We start from the raw sequence: 27,465 nt of genomic DNA, 5'->3' as shown, positions 1-27,465 counted from the left end.
GGCAAGTGCACCAGATGCTGCTTCAAACTGTAAATATAATAAACGACTAAGACTACTGTAAATAACTTAGATGACTTGACTTTATGCACCTGTGATAACACTGCCCTTTTGCACGAAAGCCAAGGGTGCTGTTCATCCCTATCCCAAATATCTTCCCTATTTGGGGTTATGTACATACTGTTCAAGCTTGAGTATACAAAAAAGAACAGCACTGGCTTGGCTAGGCCATCCTGGGCAGGGCAAGACTTCATTTTTTATTTTATTCACTCTCCCCTTGAGGCACGACCATTCAAACACGAAAACAAACAATAAGGAATGCACACAAACAATGTGGCCAGAATTTCAAACAGTCTGTACACTTGCACACTGCATGTTAAAACCATGCTAGGCACGCCTTCAGACCACTTGTTGCCTTTCACACAAGGGACAAGAAATCATTCAATGAAAAAAAAATCTGTACAAATATGGCAGTTCACTTGCACACCACACTAGTAGCCTCGCAGCCCATTGTAAATTTTTGTCTTGCTCTCTTCTTTAAGTATTTTCTTAATGGCTGAAAATAGACAAAACATAACATATTGAATCAGGGCTAGTATATCAAACACATAACACTACCAATCTTACACAAAATTCTAAACAAAAAAAAACTTGATAAACCAAAGTGCATAACTATTTACACATGCAATAAAAAAAAGAACCTTTTATAAGAAGGCTCGCAGAAGTTATGGCCGCTGCTTTTACTCAATTTAACTAAAAACTGGCAGCCACTGCATCTGTTCAAAAGCACAATAACTCAAACCATAGATACTTTGTGTGTGGCCTAACAAAGCATCCCATGTTAAACACTGAAGCATGCAAAATGCATCTTTATAAACACAGCTCCCCCAGAAATGGACTTCTAAATTATTATGACATTACATTACACCATGCCCAGATCCTGTGCATGCAGGCATTTTAGCAAATTCCCTGCAGCAAAATTACTTGAAACGCCTTGGCAAAAAGTTGCCCAACATATTACATAAGCACACAAGGACTTGTTTTACATCAAATTAAGGTACATGTTTGGAATCAGCATGCAAATTACATGTTTCTTGTGATTTCCATGACTAACTTCACTGATAAAAACTTGACAACCCAAGTGGACTTGTGGATGACTTCCACAAGAAAAAGTATGTCACGTGCATGACAAAGGCCTATCTCACATCCCTGCAATTAACTCTTCCCTGTGCCAGCTATGGTTAACTTGAAGCTGCAAACTTCTCATCCACCCATATGAATTGCTACCACCCCCTGATATACGTACTTGCCTTCTCTTGGAAGCCATTCCATTACCTCAAGGGACCACTGGTTATCTTCTTTTCGCACTATATGCCCTGTTCATGCCCATGCCCATTTTTTCTTCTTGAATTCAGCTCAGATATGAACTCGCGTTTGTTTCCTGACCCACTCCTGCTCACTTCCTGTCTCTTAACATTACACCTAGCATTACTAAAAAAATGATACATCCTTTAAACCTTTGTGCAGGAGAGGGACACATGCGCCACTTGCTTCAAGTGGCAGCAAGCAGAAGATGCACCTATGCACCACACTTTTGAGTGCAGAATACTACTTAACTATCAAACAAGCCATTCAATGTGTTTTCATATTTTGCTAAAAGGCCTCCTTGATGTTCTTGTGTGTTTACACGTGCGGGTGTGTAGTTTGACGAGACCCCCCCCCCCGGCTTCTGAGCCTTTTCAATCAGTGAACTGCCTCATAATACTTCTTGAAGCAATTTTCAATTCTGATACAAGTTGCCTAATACCTCCAAAAGACTGAGGTAAGCGTATGTATAAAACTTGAGGTCTGAGGCCTTCTTACGAAGTCATTCGTACAGCTGTGTAGCCCTTTTTTCTACAAAACCAGTAGTCAAAATGGCTTCAAAGTGATGTTGTTAAATTCCTAGAGTCATTCTGAGTGCAATTTTACCATTTGTATGCATATGAGACGTGCACACAGCTCAAGCCTTGTGAAGAGTTGATACACTAGAAATTCAAGTTTTCATGCACCAGGACTCTCAAGAACCTTGAAAGCGTTTACACTCAAGCATTTTCAACGTTTCCAAGAACCCCCTCTCTCTCTCCCTCTGTGTGTGTGTGTGTGTGTGTGTGTGTGTGTGTGTGTGTGTGTGTGTGTGTGTGTGTGTGTGTGTGTGTGTGTGTGTGTGTGTGTGTGTGTGTGTGTGTGTGTGTGTGTGTGTGTGTGTGTGTGTGTGTGTGTGTGTGTGTGTGTGTGTGTGTGTGTGTGTGTGTGTGTGTGTGTGTGTGTGTGTGTGTGTGTGTGTGTGTGTGTGTGTGTGTGTGTGTGTGTGTGTGTGTGTGTGTGTGTGTGTGTGTGTGTGTGTGTGTGTGTGTGTGTGTGTGTGTGTGTGTGTGTGTGTGTGTGTGTGTGTGTGTGTGTGTGTGTGTGTGTGTGTGTGTGTGTGTGTGTGTGTGTGTGTGTGTGTGTGTGTGTGTGTGTGTGTGTGTGTGTGTGTGTGTGTGTGTGTGTGTGTGTGTGTGTGTGTGTGTGTGTGTGTGTGTGTGTGTGTGTGTGTGTGTGTGTGTGTGTGTGTGTGTGTGTGTGTGTGTGTGTGTGTGTGTGTGTGTGTGTGTGTGTGTGTGTGTGTGTGTGTGTGTGTGTGTGTGTGTGTGTGTGTGTGTGTGTGTGTGTGTGTGTGTGTGTGTGTGTGTGTGTGTGTGTGTGTGTGTGTGTGTGTGTGTGTGTGTGTGTGTGTGTGTGTGTGTGTGTGTGTGTGTGTGTGTGTGTGTGTGTGTGTGTGTGTGTGTGTGTGTGCGCACGCGCGTGCGTGTGTGTGTGCGCGTGTGCGTGCACGCGTGTGCGCGCGCACGCACACACATACACGGCTGAGCCTAACATGAACAAGATGCCAATTATGCCTACAGAAAAACCTCTCTCACAGGCCAAGAGAAAAGCCTGACTGCCACCTCGCGATTGCAGTGATGCTGGAGCTGATAGCATGATTTAGATTTTGAAATCCACTAAAGTGCATGCTGAATGTTTCAAGGCTCCATTTTTGTGAAAAAGAGAAAGTGTTAGAATCAGGTAAAAATGGTACATGCCAAAGCTCATTGCCATCGTGGTGCACAACATCGTTATCTGGTTTCCCTTTTCCAGTATGGGCAGAAGAAGCAGTGCGAAGCTGAAGAGTTCCTTTAACCGAGAGCAAAGTTCAAAACTGTTTCTGTACAATCTCTCAAGTATGGGTGACACCATTCAGAAAAAATGGCTGCAAAAGCTAAAACGAACAAATGTAAAATCTATTCTATCAGCTGAAATTGGCCATTTCCACTACTTCACAGGTGGAAGAGTGATTGCACAAATGAAAAATTTTTGCCTTCCTATTATATCAAGTTTGTGCTCATAATCTGTCATTCTGTTCATCCCCTCTGTAAATGCAACTTCTGATAAACGAGGCAATGGTCCCTTGAGGTTCTGTTTAAAGAGAGTCCAGATCGACTTCACGTTTTTCTATTCATAGCAGGCAACGCGGAGTTTGCGCTGATATGTGGCCATGTCAGATTCTACACCATGAAGCCCACACTGCAACACCATTTCAGTTTAAAATTTGGCTTCATGTAATTGTGCAAGCGCCAAGAAACCAGCAGGTGTATTCTGCGACTACGCACGGCCTTTTTGTATGGCGGAGACAATGAGTGGCACAAGACATGCGTGCAACACTGAGGTCTGGTCATGTCACATAGCTGCACCGTGTGCAGGCCAGCGCGAAAAAGCCCAGCCTTCCCTACCCGCCCCCATCGGAACCCCCCCCACACCTTCACGCGAAGCTACCTTACAGGGGTGAGCTAAAGATGTGGGGAAGCTCTCTTGTTGGGTACGATTTCTGGTGCAATAAAGCTCTTTAAATATTTTCTCCTCTAGTTTGCCTTGAGAGTAATTCGTGGACGATCCATGAATATCACTGCACAGAGTCACCATGGGTCATTCGCTGCAAAATTCCGTCTTAGCGAAGGACAAGCAAAACGGTTTGCATCAAGCGGATTTCTTTTACACCAAATCTAAGGGGAAATCAAGAAAATGTTCTGCTAGTGTTCAGTCTTATCCGAAAATTCATTTTGAACCGAGCTTGTTTTAACAGGATGTCTACTGTAATCATCTCTCTCTTCTGTCCCTATCATGCCCTGCGTCTTATTTTCCTCTTCCCCAGTAGCAGCCCAGATGATCCCTCAGGCCAATCTCTCTGCCTCTCTCACAAAATAAAACTCTCTCTTCACTTTAACATAATAAGGCAGCTATTACAGCATATAGTTTGCTTTCTCATGCACAAGATAAAAAAAACCCTCATGTCCTATTTCTTGGAAAAACCCATAAGCTGGTGTGTCTTTCCGATGCACCGCATCTTCAGACGCACTGCACCAGGAGGTGGGGTCAACACTGTTATGTCAAGTACGCTCGGCTATTTTCCGGAAAAAAAAGCGTCCTAAAGCCACATTTATATGAATGCGACAGCAGAGCAACTGGTATATCGCACGCATGTAAAAAGAGAAAATGAGCCAGGAGAGCACGTCGTACTAATCCACCAGGTAGGGGTAGATCGAGAAAGCCAAGCAGACTTCTATGGTGACTGATAACAGGTTTGGAGGCACCCCTCCTCTTCCCTGCCTTGGTTACACAATGCCCCCTCAGCAGGATTACAAGGCAGACTGTCCTCAAGATGGGAGTGGCTTGGCCCGTACGCTGCATCCACTGGGCCACTGTCCTGCCAGACTTGATGTGGCACATGTAAACAGTGGCACATCAGCCCTGTGACATATGCTAGGAAATATGATGTGCCGCTGTCGTATTCATGCAAACACGGCTTTCGACCAGAGTATCCTCTACCTCACAGCATTCAGAATATAGCCCAATAGGTCTGCCTGGACATAGCACGAAACTTGTAAGACCCACCTTCCTTGTCTTCAGCACTAAGGTCACCCTTGGGAAAGTCTACATCAAAGGTCACATACAGAGTGCCCTTCTGGTTGTTGTTTTCATAGTTGGGCATGCCTTCATTCTTTTTGCGCAGCCTTGCTCCTGGCCATGTAATCTTCTCACGTGTAACAAGCACCTGCAAAAAAGTATATTTGCATTACATATAAAAACCAGCATATGAAACCAGTTTCATGTGAGCAGCAAACCCTAATACGATATTAACTTCTGACAATGGTTAATGGACAGCATGCACACTCTGTTTGTTTACTTTACAGCTGAAAGTGTTGCTCTTAAAACCAATATGGACGTTCTTTTATTTTGCATGTGCAAAGTGGCACCATCATTGCAAAGTGGCACCATTACTGCAAGAAGACTGGTTCATTAGAATCAGCATCTTGCTGCGACCGTGATCCCCGCATGACGATGACGAAGCAGATACATGATGTGAGGCAGAGCACTGCATGGGGCCAAGCCAAGCCCATGCTTGGCCAGGCCCGCAGTTCGAGAAGCGCAGATTTCTTCAAGGCTTGGTTGAGTCCTTGCTTACTGAAATCTCCCTCACCACATCAGACAACATCCCACCTACCTTTGTGTCAGAGACGGATTCAGGAGGGGTGGGAAAGGGGGAAAGGAGCCGTCCACATGCCCCTTTCTCCCCGTAAAGTTTTGTGCACATTTTCCAGGTTTCTTTTCTTATCACCCTCTAGTTCTCTGACACCAGAGGGGAGGAAATATTAATTGCCACGTCCAAGAACATTCCAGTGAGGAGACTTCTCGTCATGGCGCAGAAAACAAGCCAAAGGCTCCACAGAAGAGGGGAGACAGCCTTATTAGGAAGTTTTGGAACAGGGGAACCCTACTGATTAGGGGAATAGCGGGGCACCAGTGCGCATTGGCAGAACAATAGTGCCCTTTGGGCAATTGTCCAGCGCATGCGCACTGGTGCCTTGCTGTTCCCTTATCCCCCTATTCTAAATCTCCCTATTTTCCCCATCCCATCCGCATACGTTTGCCTGTTGGTGCAGCTTTTGTGCCAAATGCTGTTGTCGGGCTCTTTTGCCGAATTTCACGGCACCATATACCGCTGCTTGAAGGAAGAGGCAGAAAAGATACCTTAAAAAGAAAAAGACAATCCAACTATCTTGCACGCAGACTGGCCATGCCTGCGGGCATATGTGTGCATGCATGTGTATGTCTACACATACATGTGTGTGCTGCAACCTGGGCTCAGCTAAGTTAGGATTCTGAGAAGCTTCTTAGGCAGTGGAGGCTTCCGTAATGACCACAGAAGTTGGCATGTGTAATTGTAAATAGTTCTGAAGGGACAACGAGAACTGCGACAGTAATAAAGGAGGACACAAAATTTTTAAAAAAAGATTTTGGTTGATGGTGCTTACCGTCCCAAAACAACTCAGGCTATGGGGACCTCTTTGGTTGTGAGGCATTGCCACCGGAATGCACGGCCACAAACATTTCTTGAAAAGACTCATTAATGACAGCTAGAGCCATTGCAACCAAGCTAATTTGCCATGCTCCTCTCCTTCCGTTTTCCGTCTCAGAGATTTTTCTCTCCCTCACCTCATCAACTAGCCCCTGCTAGTGAAATTCGCCCTCCTCCCAAGATGTTAGCCAAAGGCGTGGAGTCTGGTGGAATACGTCACGTATATGTCATGGCCCCACCTTCGAAAATATTTTCTTGCTTTTTGCTACCTGCGGTATTCCTTAGCGGGGGTGGCATCGGGGGCTCCTCATGTGTTTTGTTGACCTTTTGTTCTTCGTCCTTCCTCAACCCAGTTCTTTTCTCTTGAAGATATGGCTCAAGACAATCTTTTGGCAAACTGCACCGAATCTTACCCGTTTTAGTACCTGATCAGCTCGACCACCTCAACATGTTAGCAAGCGCATCCGTTTATATATCTGATTGCTTTCGTCAGCGTCATCCCTGGTTAGTGAGTATACTTTTCATGCTTGTATGCTTGTTTATGTGAGGTCCCCCCCACAGCTGTATGACCGGAGAGGCAGGAGTCCCTTTTGTTTGAAACACACAACGAAGCATACACCTGGAACCGTCTGGCATTTTCTTGGAAAGCAAGCCTGTGCACGTGTGCGCTACTGTGTGTTAGTGTGTTTCCTCTCTGTGTGTCTTTTCCCTGTTCTTTCTAATGGGACAAGAAACTAAAAACCTTGCTTTAGTAGGCATGTATGTGTGTGCAAACACGAAAGGCTCGACTGAAAGCATGCACGCAACAAGCAGACGGTGCGACGCATCAGCTACACCCACTCTTTACCCGTCAGTCAGGACAAACGAATTAATAGAACACCTTTCGGGAAGGTTTGGCGGATGTCATCATCCGCAAGGCTCCGGATGCCAGCATAGCAGGCGAGAAGGTCTGCTTCTAGAAGATTGAGCGAGCTTTGATTAGAATTTTTACTGCTTTTCAGGGCGAGCATGGCTCTAGTATTTTGCAGAGGTTATCTTTGATGCCTTATCTATGCACTGGGCTTTTTAAAATGCCCAGACCCCTGGTCAGTGGACCTTTAACGTGCACTGGCAACACACAGTACACGGGCCTCTAGCATTTCGCCTCCATCGAAATGTGATCGCCGCGGCCAGGATCGAACCCTCCTTTTTCGGGTCAGCAGGCGAGCACCGTAACGACTGAGCCACCGCAGAGAAAAAAACAGGGAAAAAGGCAAGAAGAATTGAAGAGAAGACCAAACTCACACATGCCATCACGAAGGAAACAAGACCAAGCGAATTGAGAGAAGTCAAGTGGAGTTAAGGGTAATGGGAGAGGGCAAAGGCCTTTCAGAACAGCGGCGTGTTTGACCACATGGGAAAGGGCACCTTTGCATTGGAAGGAATTCTAGACTAGAACCGCACAGCCCGTCTGCACGGGTTCTCTTTTCCTTCTGCACTTTTTCTCGAAGATGAACCATAGAAAGCTGGAGGAAGGACCTTTGTCAGGGCAGTTCAAACTGTAACGAAGAATACTCAGAAAAGTGAGGTTTGCAAAAAAATCCTGAAAGTTGTCAATGTAACGACGCTGGCACCAATGGGACATGTGCAATGTGTTGAATACAAAGCTTCCTTGCGGTACCAATGCAGCCAGGGGGGAAACTCACACAGTGAGTCAGCACAACTGCAAAGGAACCAACTTTTGAATATGCTAACATCACTTCTTTTTGCTGCAAGTAAAACGAGAATTCCAGTAAGTGTTGCCTGACAGTTGCTTATGTGGGTTTATGCATCAAGTATATGCAGCCATATGATCTTATTCATGACGAAGGCTTCTTTATGCTCACGGACGAACTGATAAAAACTGGCGCCCGTTACGGAAATGCTGCTGCCAATGGTCTGCTTCCAGATCCAACAACTGTGTCCCGAAAAGCTGCTGATGTAGCCAGTGCATTACGAGCCACTATGAAACCTTTCCCTTCGGACGAGGCCGGGCCAGACAGAGTCGGCAGGTGTGGGCCGGGTCGGGCCTCAAAAAGTAAACCCGTGCAGTGCTCTAGTGTGAGGCATGAGCCACGAACTTGACGCCCAAGAAATAAAATCAGTTTGCCTATGCTCAGACTGTAGGTTACTCCCATTCTCTTCCCTTCGGAAGAAAGGCGACCGGGACATGATTTGAATACGCAACCTTCTGATGAAACAAATGATTTATAACATTTACAATAAACACCTGGATATACTATGCTGTATTTTTTTAACTGCCACATTGCCGAGTGGAGATATTCTTAATGTGCACTCAATGACAGCAAACAAAATGAACAGTGAAAGCTCAGTAATTTGACCCTCGTTAATTCGGAAATTCGAACTGCCAGCTCAGTCTCGGCCAGCACAAATGTAAGCCTATAGCATGGCACACTTGTTAATTCGGACGCTACACGCCTCGCACCAGTTAATTCGAACAGGCTCCCGAAGAAAGGCTGCATCCAGATATGACCAGCGCAGCAAGAGATCATGGAAACAACCCTACTCTAAACCTAAATTCCATGATGCTGTCACTTGCGTACTTTTTGACATGCGCACAATAGCAGGCACGGCGACAAAAGGATGGCCCCGTCCTTGAGAACAGACTGACAACTTAGTTTCAGATTCCTTTCCTGAGCTTTGCACGAGCCTGCAGCGGTGATGGCTCGACCAGCCAACATAAAACCAGCTTAGCACCTTTTTGGACGCCGATTGGCATGTCAATGGTGTTTTCTTCCCCCTTTTCTTTTCTAGCTGCTTCAGTGCAGCTGAGCGTTTCCTTTGCTTTCATCCGCGTGGTTCTGTTCTTCCAGGATGCCAAAACTATGCGTTGTCACATTCCGTCCACCATTTGCACGGTGAAGCCTGCTCACATGTGACAGTGCCACTAGAGAGCGGGTATGATGCTGCAGCAGTGGAATTCCACCGCGTTGCACCGTGATGCGGGGGCCCTTACCACTTTGGAGCTGTCCTGCTTCGACGCTTCTGACATTATGCATGCAATAAAGCACTGATGGAAGCCTGAAATATAGTCATTACCGCACTGTTCTCATCTGAAAAGCATGCACCATTTTCCAGACTTTCATCAAATAAATTTAATTCTTGAAAATTTTTTGGGGTCATTCGATAATTCGAACTTTCAGATGATTCCAACATTATTTCCAGTCCCTTGAAGCTTGAATTAACAAGCTTTTACTTTACTGGCAGAACTTTTGCCACCATAATTAATTATTGAGACACAGAGACTATGTTTCCACACTAACAAAAAGGCTGGAACAATAAAATGTGACCAGTAATGAGATTGGTTGCGGCAGGTAAAACAAAATGCACTGAAAATAACATGCAACCCATTACTATGAAAGGTGGGTGTGGATGGAACAGACTGAGCGATGTTAAAGTGCCCCGGTGAGTGTACTAAATGCGCTGTCAAGAGAACTGCAGGAAAAATAACAAAGTACATGGCACTTCCAATGGCCACTGTAGCCTTCAACATTTTAAGCTAACAACATCCCTTGGTGTCACTTCTACACGCGTACACCTGTAACGTATGAAGCCACTCAATTAAGGCTAAACAATTATGCCTACAACTGGTGCTACATCCCTGCAAAGCTTTTTTAGGCAAACAAAAGCGGTCCAAAAGATGAAAAGCAACCTGATTCACAACAATCTTGCAGCCAAGTTGGATAACTTCGGAACGTCAAGAACAACAACAGATCGAACGCATTGCAACTGCACAACCTACCCATACTCATTTTCATTTTTGTTCCCTTTCAGAGTGTGAGTAAGCATAAATATTGCCGCATGCTTGCATCGAAGCCTCGCACCGATGAAGACGAAGTTGTTTTGGTCTTGCTCGAGCTTCTCTGCACCTGCGCCGCCATCCGATTTCAGTTCACAGTTTCAAGACCGGGACCAACGTCCTGTCCCGAGCTCACAGTGTTCCTGAGCCTGCGACATCTGCCGAGGCGCATGCCCCATGGACAATGTGAGTGCAGCCCATGCAATCTGCTTCTGCAGACATCGTGCCAGTTCAACGCATCAGTCGCTGGCTACTAGGCCTCGATCCTGAGTTCGGGCTTCTATCGGAAAATGCTTCACGCCAACCAGAAGCACTACAGAACACGTAGGCTGTTCTGCTTGCTGCTCCGGTGGTTCTCCAGCATCCACGGGAACCTCCCACCTTTCATGGCTTTCATGCGAGTCGTTCGACAACTACGAATGAGCCACAGCACTCAACAAATGGGACGACCACAACAAGTTCTGGTATGTGTACTTTGCCTTGGAAGACGAAGCTTGGACTTAGTCGAGAACTGGGAGGACCCATTAACTGCCTCGGATCTTTTCAAAGCTGAACTGCTGCGAACATTTATGAGTATGGTATGCAAAGAGAGGACCGAGATGCTGTTCAAACCCGCCAGCAGCATCCAAACGAAAGTGTCACTGTCTTCGTCGAGGAAATGAGGCGACTGTCCTGACGTGCCAACCAGTTTATGCCTGAAGACAAGAAGGTGCACTGCCTCACGAGGGGCGTGAGGGAAGAACTCTTCACCAGCCTTGTACAGGACACTCCGACCCCTGTTGCCGCCAAAGCTGCCAACAATGAGAAAGCTTTCGCCATGCGCTTCCAGCAGTATGACCGTCGGCGCCAAGTCTCCTCTGCAATTTGTATCGACGTCGCTGGCATGAACAAGGCTAACTTCATGAAACTATACCAGTCGTTGTCCAGGAAGAACTGTGCAAGTTTGTTCCATCACTGCCGCAGCCAGAACCTCCTACATTCACTGATGTCATCCGTGAGTAGGTTCAGCAGGTGCTAAGAGCTCCAGATCACTCCCTACTGCCGCCATCCCCCTACTATGCGCCACTGTTTGTTGCCCGATGCGACCCTCGGGCCCAGCCGGGATGAATTCATGCGGCCATCTCGCCGCCCGCCCCCCCCCCCCTCAACCCGCCCACGGGGGTTGCCCCGGAACTGCCCCACAGAAGTCCAAGGTGTGATGAGCACCAGATAGTGCTACCACTGTGGTGGATGATCATATCCACAGCTACTGCTTGTACTGGCAGCTTGGTCTTCGTGGTTTTGGTTTCAGCGCCGCCCACCCACTGCCAGGTCACCATCCTCGTGACATCAACTACCTCGTCACCACTAGCTACGACTACCTCGCCATGAATATGTAGTTGGTTACAGCAAGGCCTTCGACAGTGAAGCGCGTGGATAAACAGGCCAGGCAAAGGGTACCTCCCACCGACGGCCGTGGGTCGCACACGTGGAGCCCCGCTGCGAACCATTGGTCAAGGCATACTGTCAGTCGAGCGCCAAATCTTTGAAGGATGTTAACTTAGAATCATGTGGCCTTTGCCAGTAAAGTGATCTAGCAACTCATTTTTTTATGAGTGGTTAATTCGCGCCAGTTTTCGGGAGCACGTCCTACGATCCATACATTCAATGCATTATGTTATTTGAAGGATTTGCCGGGGCTGCGCTAATTCATCCCAAAAATGCGTGCCGCAGCATAAACTGAGGGACCCGTAAATGGGGCTCAGCTGTAGTTGGAAAAATTTTGCGGAAAAATACTGGTCCTGTTTAAGGGCAGCACCCTGTCAAAACCACGAAGAAAAACAAGTGTGGTCCTTACAAGTATACTGGGTAAGCAAGGCAGCAATGTGGGCTAGTTGGCTGTACATTTGGTGTGAATAACGCGCTACACACTAACAAAAATGACAACTGAACTGGGGACACAGGACAAGCACACTTGGCTTGTCCTGTGTCCAGTCTTGTGTTCCAGTTGTCGTTTCTGTTAGTGTGTAGCACGTTATTCACACCAAATATACTGGGTGTCCAAGCTAACTTGGACCAAGGTTTTGAAAAAACCTAAGCGTTCTCCAGAACTGAAAATCGCGTTGATGTTGTTAAGGTTTATCTAAAGTTACAGTGCCATTTTTTGCTCATCCTACTTGAATAATTAGTCAAGATAAATTAACTTTTTAAATAAAGCTTGAAATGTTCAGGCATCAATGGAAAATTTGTGGAGCTCTAGAAATATTGTCCAACTCGGGCACTTCCATCGAGATAGCCTCAGCGTGGCCGTTTTAATTCGGGAGAAACTGAAGTCCCACGGAGTTTAAAAAATACCACGTGACAACGCGCTCCGTGCACCCGAATGCACCACAGTTCGAGCGCTCCTTTGCGTACTTTGTAAAACCATCGCGTGCTTCGCGTCTTTCGTGCTGCACACGACAGAGCTTCGCATTGTGCTTGGTTCCAAGATAAGCGCCAGTGGGTTCGGGCAGCAGTTGAAAGAAAGCCGGCTCCCGTTACTGAGGCAATAATTGCGCTCTCACGCTAGCAGAATGCACAATGCGTCGCCAGCGCTGCCGGTAACATCAAAGCCGAGCAAAGATAGAAGCTCTCTCTCGTAAGCGAAGAGAAGGCGCTGCGCTGGCAATGTTTTTTACAAATCACGGATGAGAGCGCTGTAATCGCAGCGCATTCGGGAGCACGCAGCGCACTGTCACGTGGTATTTTTAAACTCCGTGAGCTTCCGTTTTTCCCGAATAAAAATGGCCACACTAGGGCTATCTCGTTGGAAGTGCCTCGGTTGGGCAATATTTGTGGAGCTCCACAACTTTTCTATTGACGCCTGAACGTTTCAAGCTATATTTAAAAAATTAATTTATTTACCTCGACTAATTATTCAAGTAAGACGAGCAAAAAAATTGTACTGAAACTTTAGATAAACCCTAATAGCATGCATGCGATTTCAGTTCCAAAGAACACATGTTTTTTTTAATATCTTGGTCCAAGTTATCTGGGACACCCTGTATATGGTACGTCATAAGACGGCCCGGCCCGCACATTCGCACTGCCGGCGGGCATTTCGTCATACTGTGTGGAATGAGCATGTTAAGAATGACAGTTCAAGGTTGCATGTACCTTACGCCCTTTGTCGCCTTGGACAGGTGCTTCCATAACGCGATTCTAGGGGTGGACTTTTTTACTGATAACAGAGCGATTATCGACCTTTGCTCGAGATCAGTTATTCTGTCCAGGGAGAATGCCCTCCGTAGCTGTGGCTCAGAGCACCCGAATGCAATAAGTTCCTGACGAAGACGTCAAAAGACCACCAAGATCTTCTCTAATGGTATCTCTGGATACTACACAATGAGTTTGAAAAAATTGTCGAAAATAACTGCACTTTGCTGCTTGAGTGTGCTATCACTGTTGCGAGGGGTGTCATCCACTTGCAAGGAGGCAGAACCAACTTCAGCAACACACATCACCACCTCAACAAAGGCACTGCCGCCACTTACATCCATGCTACTGATGACCTTATTGATGCATCTGGCCCTGCGTGCGCCTCGCTTATGAAGCTAGAGGGTGGCGCCTCTCCTTGGCAATTCGGCGTGAACCCCGCCTTGTCAGACTGCCAACGGCATGAGGTTAGCCACTTGCTACAGCAGCATCTTTTCATCATCCTCACATGTTGGACGGATGCATCTTGCAAAACACCGCATTATTACGGATGAGGCAGCACCACCTTTGCGGCAGTCCCCGTATCCTGTCTCCCCAACTGAACATGACATCATTCACTGACAAGTAAAAGACAAGCTCGATGACAACGTCAATCAACCATCCCACAGTCCATGGGCAGCGCCTGTCGTATTAGTGAAAAAGAGACAATGTTGCGCTTCTGTGTGGACTACCACTGCACAAACAACGTAACTGAGAAGGACGGTTACCCACATCCATGGACAGACGGCACACTCGATTGCCTCTGCAATGTCAAGTACTTTTTGTTGATTAACCTGAAATCTGGTTACTGGCAGATTGAAGTTGATGAGAGGATTTGAGAAAAGCCTGCGTTCATCGCACCTGACGGATTGTATGAATTTGAAGTTATGCTCATGAAGATGATGACATCCTTGCGAGCCTACGCCGCCATACTCCTCACATTTCCTACCCAGTTTTCTGCCAGCTGCTATTTGTGCACATCACGGCGCATTCTAGCACAGACAAGTATTGCGATTATTCCCAGAAAATGCGACAAGCATCATAACACATCAATACAAGAAAATGTGCGCTCCATGCTGTGTGCCCAGAGTGTTTCACAGATATGGCCCCAGGTACAGTAAACTCAAGCATGGGAATAATCACCAATAACATACACTTGAACATAGCCACACAGTTACAAAGGACAGCTATTCTTAAACATCCATAGCTGGAGGACCAGTCTGCAGGCCATAATTTGTTTTCTTAGATTACAAAAATATAATGATGGACAGCTTTCCTTTGCCCCCGCATCACTGTGCTCGGACAGATGTTCATAACAGCTACTAAACCAATAAAGTAAAAACTCGCCTATACATTTCCGGTTCATACAATTCTTAGTTCATACACTCAAAATCACGTGTTATAAATGTCCTACATGTCTGACGAGGCACACACACACACACACGCACACACATGCAAAAAACTCTGCTATTATAATACAAGCCAGAAGAACTGCAGCTGCTTTGTTGCGGTGTCCGAGGGCAAAGGAACGAAGCATCTGAGAACTATAACAATGTGCTTACAAATGAGCAGGCCAGGTCTGGGGAACACAGCATGAAATGCAAGAATACCACCACAGTCAGCCGCTCGTCACAGTGCGTAGGTGCAAGGGGGCCAAGTGTCCGAAAGTGATGAGAAAGAGATTTCGGCTACTTTCATTTAGGTGGTTTGTCATACATGTAACAAAATGTCTGGTCTTGCTGCTTTTCTATTTCGAGACAGCACTCTGCCCACAAGTATGCGAGCAACCATTTCACATAGTCACTGTACCATAATACATCTATGCAATGCTTTGCAAGGCTGAGAATAATAATAGGCAGTTTTAGAATAGCGTACAAGCGCTTACGTACACTACTATAAGCAAGCACTTTGTAGGATGTTACATAGTGTGTCACACCGGCACTTTTAGTTTAACGTAAGCTAACACGAATGCAAACCAAAGTAACAATATCTGGTGTTGAAGCAATACTTTTGTAAGACTGGACACGGGCTTTAGAATCTTCAGAGGCTGGCGCTCAACGAAGAAGACGATGAGAAGCGCCGAACACTGCGAAGCTCGAGCGCCGAACACTCCAAAGCTCGAGCGCCAACGCTCGGTCGCTCGTGCGTGCTCTGGACTGAACGCGGTCTCTGATCTGTGCCTGGACGGTTCCGCTGGTTGTTCGTGATGCTGTGCTTATTACTGTGCTGTGCTCTTATTACTGTGCTGCGCGGTGGTGTGCTGTGTGTACAAGTGGTGGAGGTGCCAACGATCCCTCGCCCTGGAGCTTCGCACCCGCGCATTGACTACCACCTCTGCAATGCCTGAGAGCGTCACCCAAACCGCTTCACCGCTTCCGTCAGCTGTCTTCTGTTCCGGCGCCACGCGGCAGCGTGACCCGACCATCTTCAGCGGCACAGATGACAGGGATGTGGAGGATTGGTTGGCCTCCTATGAACGCGTAAGCGCATACAACAAGTGGGACGATAGCGTCAACCTCACCAACGTTATCTTTTATCTGAGCGACGTAGCCAATCTCTGGTTTCAAAACCACGAGGCTGACATCTCAAGCTGGGCAGCTCTAAAAACCAGTCCGACAGAAGTCTTTGGCCGTCCTGCAGTGCGAAAGCTTCGCGCCGAACGCTTGCGAAGTCGGGCCCAGAAAACCGGTGAAAACTTCACCAGTTATATAGAAGATGTCGTCGACCTCTGCAAGCGTGTCAACCCTTCTATGAGCGAGGCCGACAAGATCAGACACATTATGAAAGACATTGAGGATGATGCCTTCCAGATGCTCGTTGCCAAAGATCCCCAGACTGTCTCCGGTGTCATCGGCTACTGCCAAAGCTTCGATGAGCTGCGCAAACAGCGCCTTTCTACCCGGCGTGCAGGCTTTCAGGAGGCCGCACTTTGCAGCTTGGCTCTCCCAGGGGACGGCGCTCTGGACCAACAGTCGCTCCTCCAGAGCATCCAGCAGTTTGTATGTGAGGAAGTCGCACGCCAGCTATCTTTGTCTACCTGCCTGCCTACACCTGCGCCGTCGCTCACTCCCAACCTACAGCGTGTTATCGAGGAGCAGGTCGCTTAAGTCCTGCCACCTCCTTCTCAGCCACCTCTGATCGCGGCTCCTCTGACGTACGCCGATGCCGTGGTGCGGTCGCGGCCCTCACCTGCTGCCCCTGTCTACGGGCCACCTACCCGGCAGTTAGAACCCCAACGACCTGCAACCCCACCTTACCGTCCGGTTGCCCGCCCCCGATCACAGCCGCAGCCACTCAACCCATGGCGCACACAAGACAACCGCCCTATTTGCTATGCCTGTGGCGTCGCTGGCCACGTGGCTCGTTTATGTCGCAGTCATGACCACCGTCTCTACAATTATAGGCGTGAGCCGACGTACGACCTTCGCCGTCGTCCTCGCCTGCGTCACACTTGCCGCCTCCGGATTCTTCTTCTCCTAGTTACCATCCCCGCTCCCACCACTCGCCGTCTCCTGGCCATTGTTCCCGTTCTCCAATGCTCCGTCGCCAACCCGCCGTCCACGCGGAAAACTAACCACCGCAGTTCCGGAGGCAGGCAAGAACTGCGTCACCAGCGGCACACTCAAGACCTGTTTCTGCGCCTGCCAATATTATTACCGTTTTCGATGAAGGAGTCGCCATCGAAGCACTTGTTGACACTGGCGCAACCGTTTCAGTTCCTAGTCACACCCTCTGTCGCAGACTCAAAAAAGTGACGACGCCCCTTCCTCCTGTTTCTCTCCGCACGGCCAGCGCTCAGGACATTCAACCGTTAGCCGCCTGCACCGCCCGCCTACTCAGGTCCCGGCCTTTCGTCCAAACTTGTTAGCAAGTACCAGGGACCCTACCGTATTCTTCAGCAGACATCCCCCGTCAATTACCTCATCGAACCCCTTACGCCATCCCCCGATCATCACCGCCGAGGCCGCGAAATTGTCCACACGACCCGCCTCAAACCTTACTACGACCCCGCCGTCGTCACATCGCCCTAGGCCACCAGGATGGCGCCCTTTCGCCTGGGGGGAATTGTAAGACTGGACACGGGCTTTAGAATCTTCAGAGGCTGGCGCTCAACGAAGAAGACGACGAGAAGCGCCGAACACTGCGAAGCTCGAGCGCCGAACACTCCGAAGCTCGAGCGCCAAACGCTCGGTCGCTCGTGCATGCTCTTGACTGAACGCGGTCTCTGATCTGTGCCTGGACGGTTCCGCTGGTTGTTCGTGACGCTGTGCTTATTATTGTGCTGTGCTTTGCTGTGGTGTGCTGTGTGTGCTGTATTAGTAGTGTGCTGTGTTCTTATTACACTTTGGCTTTTTTTTTACATGTAAGCCACGGCCAGCCAAGTCTTACTGGGGCCAGTAGCCAGTTCAGCCTAGCTGCGTTTTTGCGTTCTCCTCCTGAAGCAGCGCTAATTAAATCATCCGTGAATACAAACCACAGACGAGGAGGACTTTCTCTGCGCTGTTGTCATGTAGGCTGCCATCTTGCCAAGACTGAACTGTCCTAATCAGAGTGACAGCCCCGACTAAACAGCAATCACAGAGATGACGCGGCGTGTACAACTTCTCTTCATGACCACATAGATGTAAGAATCCAAGCCAAGGTGATCCTCTCAAAAACAACACATCTTGTTCACTTTAGGGACGCTTATATTGAACTAGAATTCTGGTCTAGTGGCGCAAACGGAGGAGCACAGAAGCAGGGCGACTGAAGAAGCCTCTCCTCGCCGCAGGGGGCGCTACCGTGCCTTTTACTAACTCCGCGCCTCTACCACCGTGCTGGCTGGGCAGTAAGAAAGGCTCTCCAAATGTTGAGCCCATGCGTTTTTGCGCTTCACTCCTGGGGTTCTAGGTCCAAATTCTGCATCTGTTGACAAGCTTCATTTATTTCTGCTGCACCTGCTTGCATGGGAACGCCAGACTAATGGAATGAAAGGCATGTCGACAGCTACAGGATTGCATGTGACATTGACTAGTGTGTTGCCACTGTTGAAGTACCTAATTGAACGTGTAGGTTTCAGTTACCTGATGACAAGTAGAGTGAGCCAAGATCCAGCTGGGCATCATATCAAAATTTTCTGCCAGTCTTCGTACTGGCTGCAACACTCATATCCAGCGCCTGAGCAGACATTCGTAGTTATGCTGCAATCTGCCTTGCAATTAACAACCTCTACCACTCAGTTTCTACGGAAAACCTCAAACCTGGCATCCTCATTGCCATTTCCAACGCATATGCTGGCCAGCACAGTTCTCCCAGTGGCACGCAGGAGCTTGATGATAAACTTCTAGATGCAGCAGACGCAGTGCTTAACTCTGAAAATACAGCCATACCATTCCATTTGCACTGTGTGTTCTTAAAACAGTGCTAACAATTTGAGGGCACAGAGACAATACATGTACAGGGGAGATCGAAAGAAATGCAAACAAAGCGGAACCTAGGCGAGGCTCCACTGTTCGCATTTCTTTTCATAGCACTTTTACTTCGGTGGTAGCTAAAAGACGCCATAGAGTCGTCCATGATGCTTTCTAGAATGACTCTGTCTTTTTCTTACCACCCAGGTAAAACAATGAAAAGAAATTCCAACAGTGGAGTGCGTAAGCACCGGTTGTTCGCGTTTCTATTGCGATAGTACACATGAGCGCTCATGTGTACGGCTCATCTCTGCACCCTCGTATTGTTAGCTGCACGGCTAAGTAGCAAAAAAAAAAATGGCGTCTTGAAGACAGGCTGTGAAAGCTGCCCGAATTTGCTTCTAATGGCCAAAAAGCGGCAGTGAACCAGCCGAGTTCACTCGCGTGAACGACAAGGGTGACCTTCTGTATCCCTCTGCAGAGCCCCCTCTACAAATTGTAGCTGACCTGGAAAATACTTACACAACATGCTTTAGCCTCTAATACAACTACATGAAGACAGTATCCTTGATATTGTACAGGTGGTTAAGGCAAAAACTGAGCTTAGATCTGGTTGTCCTGGCCATTGTGAAAATGCGGCAGCCAAGCTCAGTGAAGTATACTGCCTATCACTGCTTTTTACATAACAAAACTGCCTTCCATTTTTAAACAACCGGAAGGGAAAATATTCTGAGTACCAGAAAATTAGTCGGTGCACTTAGACCTGCAAAGCACCTGTTAGGGTGAAATTCCATTTAACAATTTCGGCTGGTTACTCGAAGAATGTGCCTGCCAGGAAGTCAAGATTAGCTATACAGTCGAGCCCGCTTATAACGAACATGAGCGTCACATGGCGTCCATTCGTTATATCCCGAAGTTCGTAGTAAGTGAACCACAGCTTTAAAGAGTTGCTTGTAAAAAAACAAATTTTTTTCTTTGCGAAATAGTCCGTGATGGACGTCTGTTTTCGCAGCGCAGATCCGATGAGGGAGGTTTCCAAATTATTTAAAGCAGAAGCGTGCTCTTCGCCAAGGCCTTTGTCATAGACAAGTTGTCTGAGGCTCTCTATGTAGGCCATTGTTATAGGCGCTCTTATGGGTGCTAGCTCCGAAGTTTCGTCCTCATCCGATTCTGTTGCGTCACTCTTGTCCCGCACTTCAGAAACGATGTCCTCGTCCGTGCATGGTTCTGCGGTGTCGGCGTCGTCAGCGACAGAAATAAAATCATTCCAACCGATGTCATGACCCCCCTTTTCGGAATCGACGATGCGCTGCCACAAATCGCCACCTCCGCCCAGGCCGCTTTCATCATCTCCACCGCTGAATACAATGAAAATGGGCACGGTGCTCTTGTCCGCCATCCCGAATAACAACCAGGGCCCGAGATTTGAACGAAGCCAACAAAACGTCCGCACCACAAGAGTGACAAAAGCACGCGATGGGGTAGACGTGCAATGTACACAGGCGGAAATCAAGCCAATCAAGCTAAAGATACAGACGTACAGCGCCAGCGGAGAGACCAATAAGGGCCGTCCGTGAGCGCCAGTGCAGCCACGTCTTGGCTCCCAAGGAAGGCTTGCTTCATGGAGCGTGGCCTCCGTGATCGGCACAGGCGGCGGGGCGGTTGATCGCGAATGCCACGCGCGGATTTGCAAGAGAGTAAGGAGAGGGAAGCAGAGTTGCGAGGAGGGGAGGGAGGGCGATCTCGGAAGACGCGTAGGCGGGGAAAGGGCAGCTCGCTTGACAGCGGCATGAAACGGGGCGGGCAGTTCGCCTGCGATGAGGCTCGGGAAAACATACCACGCGCTGTGCACACAAAGGGGTCGGAGGCCGGTTATCTCGCATCGCGGTGCCGTGTTTATGCCGTCCGTTCGCTGTAACCGATCAGCAGGGCTTATGACGTTCGTTATACGTGTGATTTTGTGCCATTGAAACAATGTATATTTTGACGGTCGCACAGGTCTCGTTCGTTATAAGCGGAAGTTCGTCTTACGTGGGGCCGTTATATGTGGGCTCAACTGTAATTTTGTTTATAAATATTTGCACTTTCGCTGCAAGCCTTGCCTAAAATTGGGGTGAAAATATTTTTAATCGTGGGAAATATTTTGCGAATAAAATGTGTTCCTGAGGCCGCTGAGCCGCTTCAGGAAATGAGGAAAAGATATTTCCGTACAAGCAGATCGCTTGTACGGTGCCCTCAGAGATGAATCACTGGGGCAGCTCAGAGTAGTCGCATGTAAACAAAATAGTTCACTAAAAGATACATCTAAACAAACTACATCCACCAGCAAAACTATGAGCATTTCGCATGGCCCTTTGACAGTAGCAGACAATATAGAACGACGAAATTTTTCATCACTGCCAAAATGCTCAAAGGGGCACGGTGGGGGAAAAGAAAAAAAGGTGACTAGGAAGTTACGTTGAATTTAGTTGAAGCCAATGGCATTCAGGTTTCTTAACTAGGGGCGTATTATGCACCCCAGCATTACAACCATGCGGAGAAACATACACAAGCTCCTGAGGCAGCAGCGACAGCGCCGCTAGAAAAAGTTGCAGTGGCGCCATCTGGTGGCTTCTATGCCAAAGAACACACCCACGCCCTCCTGTTCGCGCCACTAGGACAGTATTCTAGTTCACTATACGGACGCTGCAGCCGCCAAACAAAATAAAAAACGGAAAATTCATCATCAATTCCTTGTGCTGGAGGTGAGATGAGGCAAAGTGAAAGCCCCATGTGGCATTTATAGGTATGAGCACACTAAAAAACACTGTAACAACGACGAATTCACTCTGAAGCGGGCAACCTGAGCGCCGCCATCTTGTCAATGCTAATCTCCTAGCGTATGCAAGGGCCAGGCATGCTAAACTCAAATTTTGCCGTACACTAACCTACCGTACGCAAAAGCTCGGTCCCAGTCAGTGTTCAGCGCACGCACACCACGCTATTTTTAGTGTACGCTATACTAAAACTGCTGAATGCCTTAATAAGAATACAGGCAGGATTGCCAGCAATGCAACAACATGCAGCTTCTGCTCTAGCAGGTCAATAAAAGCACAAACAAAAAGTTCAGCTATATCAATCTTCCCTCACCTTGTGACCATCCAGATGGGTGATTTCAGTTTCAAATCCGACCAAGGCGTCTGTCAATGAGATGGTCACATTTGTGTAAAGGTCATCACCCCTCCTCTCAAAAGCATGATGCCTGAAACAGAGCAATGTGGCAGATACATATAAAGAGGCATGTTGCTCCCTTTCAAGTGGTTGCAACAGCATGTACGACATTCATAACACCCTGTTCCTCCAGTGTGTTTAGTTGGTGTGTTGTGTCTTATAGCACATAAGCAACTAAGGCTATCATGTTTAGGAAAATCAATTATCCAAATATAGACAAAGGAATGCGTAGCAGACCAGAAACTTGAGCAAGCTGGTATACATGAGTGCACAATAAAGCAGCAGCAAACTGCAACAAACCAGTAATTATTTAATGAATAATATGAACAAATTAGCAAGTGAAATTAACTACAATGGAAGCTGCAGAACATAATTACTCTAACACTCATTGGTTCGATATTTCCATCAATGACCCTGTCTGCAAGTGTAGACCCTTCCAAACTGCGCGCCGCCATATTCCTCGTTGGAATGGTTTTTGCTCCTGGCGCTGCCAATCCACTACGCCTGTGACAGGGGCGCACAGTAGATTAGCGAACAAAAACGCAACACCCAGAGAACGCTTGGTAGCCCCAGATGCAAAAAGCAGCCCAAACAGCAATATGGCTGTGAACAGGCTGGAAAGGTTTACAGTCGAACCGCACTACAATGAACGCTGCTACAGCCAAAGTTCCGCCACAACAAAGTATTTCCGATTCCCAGTCAGCAAACCATACAAGACAATGCAATTATTTTCCCCCCAAAACAAACCATTTTCGGAGCAAGGCTCCACCTCAACAAGTTTTTGTGAGTAAGCAGCTGAATGTTTTTTTTTATGCGAAAGCATTATACGTCCCATCAGCACAAAAGCCGCCGTCTGCTGCCTGTCGACGCCCATGGCACGAAATTCCTCAGTGACGTCACCATGACATAAGCAGTAGGCCATAAGATAGTGACGTCTACAGTAAAGAATAATAAAATAACTAATAAAAAATAAATTTTCTTCCGAAGGTGCAGAGAATTACGAGGCGAGCACGCAACTCTAAGCCACAAAATCACGCTACTTCTTGGCAAATAAAGGTGAACATACTGTGCGAGTTTCCTTGCAATTGTATGCCAATGAGTAGGTGTGCCATTTGAAAGGAAAAAATCTAATGAATCTCACAACAGAGCTCATGATGAGACAATGCTTCCGCATTCAAAGCATGCAAGCAGTCTTAAGTGCCCTGCGTAATACCGTAAAAACCGGAATATAGGTCGAACTTTTTTTCAAAAAAGCATCGCGAAAAGTCGACCCTCGACTTATATACCGGACATTGGCGGAAAAACTACGGAAGTCTTGCAACAATGGGCGGAAGAAGTAAACAGCCGCCATCGACATCAGCAGCGGCGTGGCGTGGCGACATCGTAGCACCGTCATTTTGCGTTTGCATTGTTTCTTTGTTTAAAAATGAGCGGAAGGCGACGGCAATTCACCGTCGCCTTCAAGAAAAAGGCGATCGAGTATGCGGAAGCTAACGGCAACGTGGCGGCACAGCGCGAATTTGGAGTGGCGGAAAAATGCATTCGCTACTGGCGGAAGCAGAAGCAGCTTTTGGTTGCTTGCAGCAACCAAAAGAAAACTTCATTTCGTGGGCGGACTGCAGCGTACCCAGGACTGGAAAACAAGGTTGCGGATTTCGTCCGGGAGCTTCGTGCAAGATCGCTGCCTGTGACAGCTGAATCCATCCGTTTTAAAGCGGTAGAGATCGCGCGCGCCTCTGGACTGACGAGGGCGCAATTCAAGGGCTCGCCATCCTGGGTGCGGCGTTTCATGAAGAGGAAGGGCTTAGCACTACGGCGCCGTACTTCTGTGTGCCAGAAACTGCCCGAAGAATTCGAGGACAAGCTAATCGCGTTTCAGCGATATGTAATTGCGCTTCGGCAGCAACGCGACTACATGATAGGACAGATAGGAAACGCCGACGAAACGCCAGTGTGGTTCGATATGCCCTCAAGCCGGACTGTTTCCGAGAAAGGAGCGAAGCAAATCAAGCTTCTAACAACGGGCAACGAGCACTCGCGGTTCACTGTGATGCTCGCATGTACAGCTGATGGGAAGAAGCTGCCCCCTTTCATCATTTTTAAAAGAAAAACATTGCCGAAAGAGAAATTCCCACGCGACGTCATCGTCCGGGTTAATGAAAACAGTTTCATGAACGAATCGTTGATGCTGGAGTGGGTCCGGCTCGTCTGGAAGCGGCGACCTGGTGCTCTCTTTGAGCGAGCGAACATGCTCGTTCTGGACTCATTTCGAGGCCACCTCACAGCCAACGTAAAGCGGGCCCTGTGCGACGGCAAGACGGACCTCGTGGTCATCCCTGGTGGACTGACACCTGTGCTGCAGCCACTAGACGTGGTGCTAAATAAACCGTTTAAAGATAGAGTGCGCGAACTCTATAATGAATGGATGCTGGGCGATAACCCGACTACCCCCACCGGCCGCCTGCGACGTCCACCGCTTGCGACTGTTTGTGGCTGGGTGTCGTCGGCATGGAAATCTCTCCCGGAAGAGATGGTGCGCAAGTCTTTCAGGAAATGCTGCATAAGCAACGCGCTGGACGGCACAGAGGACGATGCTCTATGGGACGTGGGCAGCGAGAAGCACTCGTCGTCAGACTCTAGTTCGGACGACTCTGATTCGGAGTAGCGATTGCGCACTTTGTGTCCTTTTGTGTACTGCACACCCGGCCAATTTTTAACAGCATCGCGCGACCATCGACCCGCGTGTTTGTCAGCACCTTATCATCACGGCACGGAGCGGCGGAATAGCGAAAGTAAGCGCATGTGTATACATGCGCGTATCTCGTTTGTTTCGCCGCTCAGCGCCGTTAATAAGGTGCTGACAAGCACGCGGGTCGATGGTCGCGCGATGCTGTTAAAAATTGGCCGTGTGCACATGCGAGCAGCATTTAAATAAATACTGTCACCATTGTGCAACCGGCTGAGTAGCATTTGTTTCAAGGTAAGGGTTACTTTCAGTACTTTTGCCATTGAAAAATATTTTTTTCATTTTTACGATTGGTTAGTTGGGGGGGTCGACCTATATTCCGGTTCGACCTATAGTCCGGTTTTTACGGTATTTTTTTTCACATCCACATATGTCCATATCTCATTAGGTTTCGCCGAAAACCGCTGACTTCGGCAGCCATGTTTGGTGACAACTAAAATGCAGTTGACACTCCCGCGGAATCTGAATTATTGTGCAGACATGTACACATAAAGGTGCAATGCAGTGAACGACTACCTGCAATGATTTTACTGACAGCTCAGCTTTCAGCGTTTTGCTTGTTTCACTGATGAAGGCCTAACAGAAGTCAGTTCTGCGTTCATTTCAGTGTGAAATTACCGTACCGATGAAAACCGATGAAAATGTTAAAATGTTTTCTAATAAGCGCTGGCTAGTTCCAAAGCGCTTCTTCCGAGGCTTCATTGCGGAGCACATTAGGTCTGGCGACACCGAGCAAGTGGCACAGCATGCTAGTGGGTGGCACGTTGCAAAAAACCTCATGACGGCTAAGGTGCATCCTAGTCTTGCTTTTGTGCTGCAGGCAAGCACTGCGATAACATTTTATTTTGTTGTTTCTTTCTGGTACACCTGGGCATTGACCTAATAAAGGCACTGCTGCATGAACGGCAGTGTGACGGTGGTTCTAGGCGGAGTCAACAGAACGACACTCAGATGGTACGTTCATACCACACACTGCAAAACGTCTTTAAAGAATCAAAGCAACCACACTCCACATTTCTGGCACATCATCTAAAGCACTGATTTCGAGGTGCATGTGACTCCTATAAACACGCAGGGACTTGAGCGAAAGTGCGCCTGGTCACCAGGCAGCACAGTCTCAGTGCGGATTCTCGTAGGACCAAAGCGTGGGAAAAAAATTGATAACCGGTCCAACAGGTGCATTTACCAAAGTATTTTCTGTTGGGATATTTGGTTCATAATAAATTTGAATGACACAGGAAGACAGGCACTCTTTCTATTTTTCTTCTCTCTGTCTTCCTGTGTTTGTTCCTTTACGACATTCAAATTTATTATAGGTGCATTTATTACATAAATATGTCCATTGTCTGAGATTTCCGCAGTACCATAAAAAATTGTGACGTGGCATTGATTTCAAAACTGCGAAAGAGCCAAGCTGACAAGTTTTTGGAAAATAATCATTCATTATCTGTTTAGTCCAATCTGTTTGGTTATAGTTTAGTTTATGGGCATTTAAGGGGAGATGCGCATCGAAAAAGCGAGTTTTTCACGAAATTTTTCAGTTTTGGGTTTTTTACTTTAAAATTATCTTTGGGAATTCACAATTCCCCAAAAAATCAAGGCAAAATTCGAACGCGAAGTTAGTTAAAGATCCATTTCATTGAACCATGGTGGCTCGAGAAACTAACTTTCCGTGCACATTGTCAACTTTCGAGCGTCTGCCTCTCAAGAACGCGGCACCGCCCGATTGCAGTTTACTTGGAGAGGTAGAGTAAGCCTTCTGGCAGACAGCATTTCCTGCTGTTTCGTATTTTGGCTGTAAATAATAAAAAAAAACATGTTTTCGGCGCCTATTTCGAGCGTTTCTACTGGACCTTTAAATCACATGGTGCTTTAGTGTAGCTGCCACTGGCCGAGACCGATGCGCAACTGTGGCGAAGCCCACTTTATGCTACCGCATGCTTTCGCATTGTACGGCGTCTAGATCGATCTCTCCGGCGTTTGTTTTTTGAATCAGTTTGAAATGAACGACGACACGAAAAAGCGCGATTTCCGAGCTCGGAAATCTCCCATGAAGAAAGCGTACCGAGGACGCCGTCGCAAGCCTCGACAGAAAACGACAGCGCAAGGCAGCCGCCCAACGCCAGCTATCCCTAACCAAGGCAACGGCCACTTCGGCGAAATTGACGCCGTGGTGAACTTCGCGAGCGCCTCGGAAGTGAAGATTGGACTGTTTGAGAATGACACAGCTGCTGTGAGCAGTCGTCATTCCACAAGTGCCGCGATATGCGACATCAGCGCGCTTACATTACTAGCAAGCGGGGCTGCTTGCCTAACGTGCCGTACTTGTAACCTTGCGGTACGCGAATCAGCCAAAAAACCTAAGAGCCTTTCGGCATTTCTTGAACTCCACTGCGGAAATAGTGAGTGCCCTACATCGCTACTTTCTTCTACATACACCTCGAGCCATGCTCTCCCTGGTGGACTCGCGGATGGCGCCAGCGGAAGCCGGAGCTTTCAGAGTGGGAGCTTCCGATACAGCTTCGTCGTGAACATCAATGTGGCCGTGGCTGCGCGTGTGATGGTATAATATGGGACACAGTAACTTTCAACAAGTTCTCGAGAAGCTTTGTGTGCTGCCACCGGAAGAGCTTGTTGTGCTGGGAGCCTCCCGTGA

General features: G+C 47.7%; 1 protein-coding gene across 1 annotated transcript in view; it reads right to left on the bottom strand.

Moving 5' to 3' along the window:
* Positions 1-216: 216 nt before the first annotated feature.
* The window catches only part of shv (DnaJ heat shock protein family member shriveled), a 39,004-nt gene continuing 11,755 nt past the window's right edge, over positions 217-27,465 (bottom strand). Inside the window, exons 6-8 of the mRNA XM_077646023.1 lie at positions 21,983-22,094; positions 4,948-5,107; positions 217-553 (exon numbers count right to left, since the gene is read on the bottom strand). Of these exons, the coding sequence (XP_077502149.1) occupies positions 489-553; positions 4,948-5,107; positions 21,983-22,094 (337 nt within the window). The 3' untranslated portion in view covers positions 217-488. The remainder of the gene's footprint in view (positions 554-4,947; positions 5,108-21,982; positions 22,095-27,465) is intronic.

Source organism: Amblyomma americanum, chromosome 1 (assembly GCF_052857255.1).
Source record: "Amblyomma americanum isolate KBUSLIRL-KWMA chromosome 1, ASM5285725v1, whole genome shotgun sequence".
NCBI lineage: Eukaryota > Metazoa > Arthropoda > Arachnida > Ixodida > Ixodidae > Amblyomma > Amblyomma americanum.
This window is presented reverse-complemented; position numbering and strand designations above follow the sequence as displayed.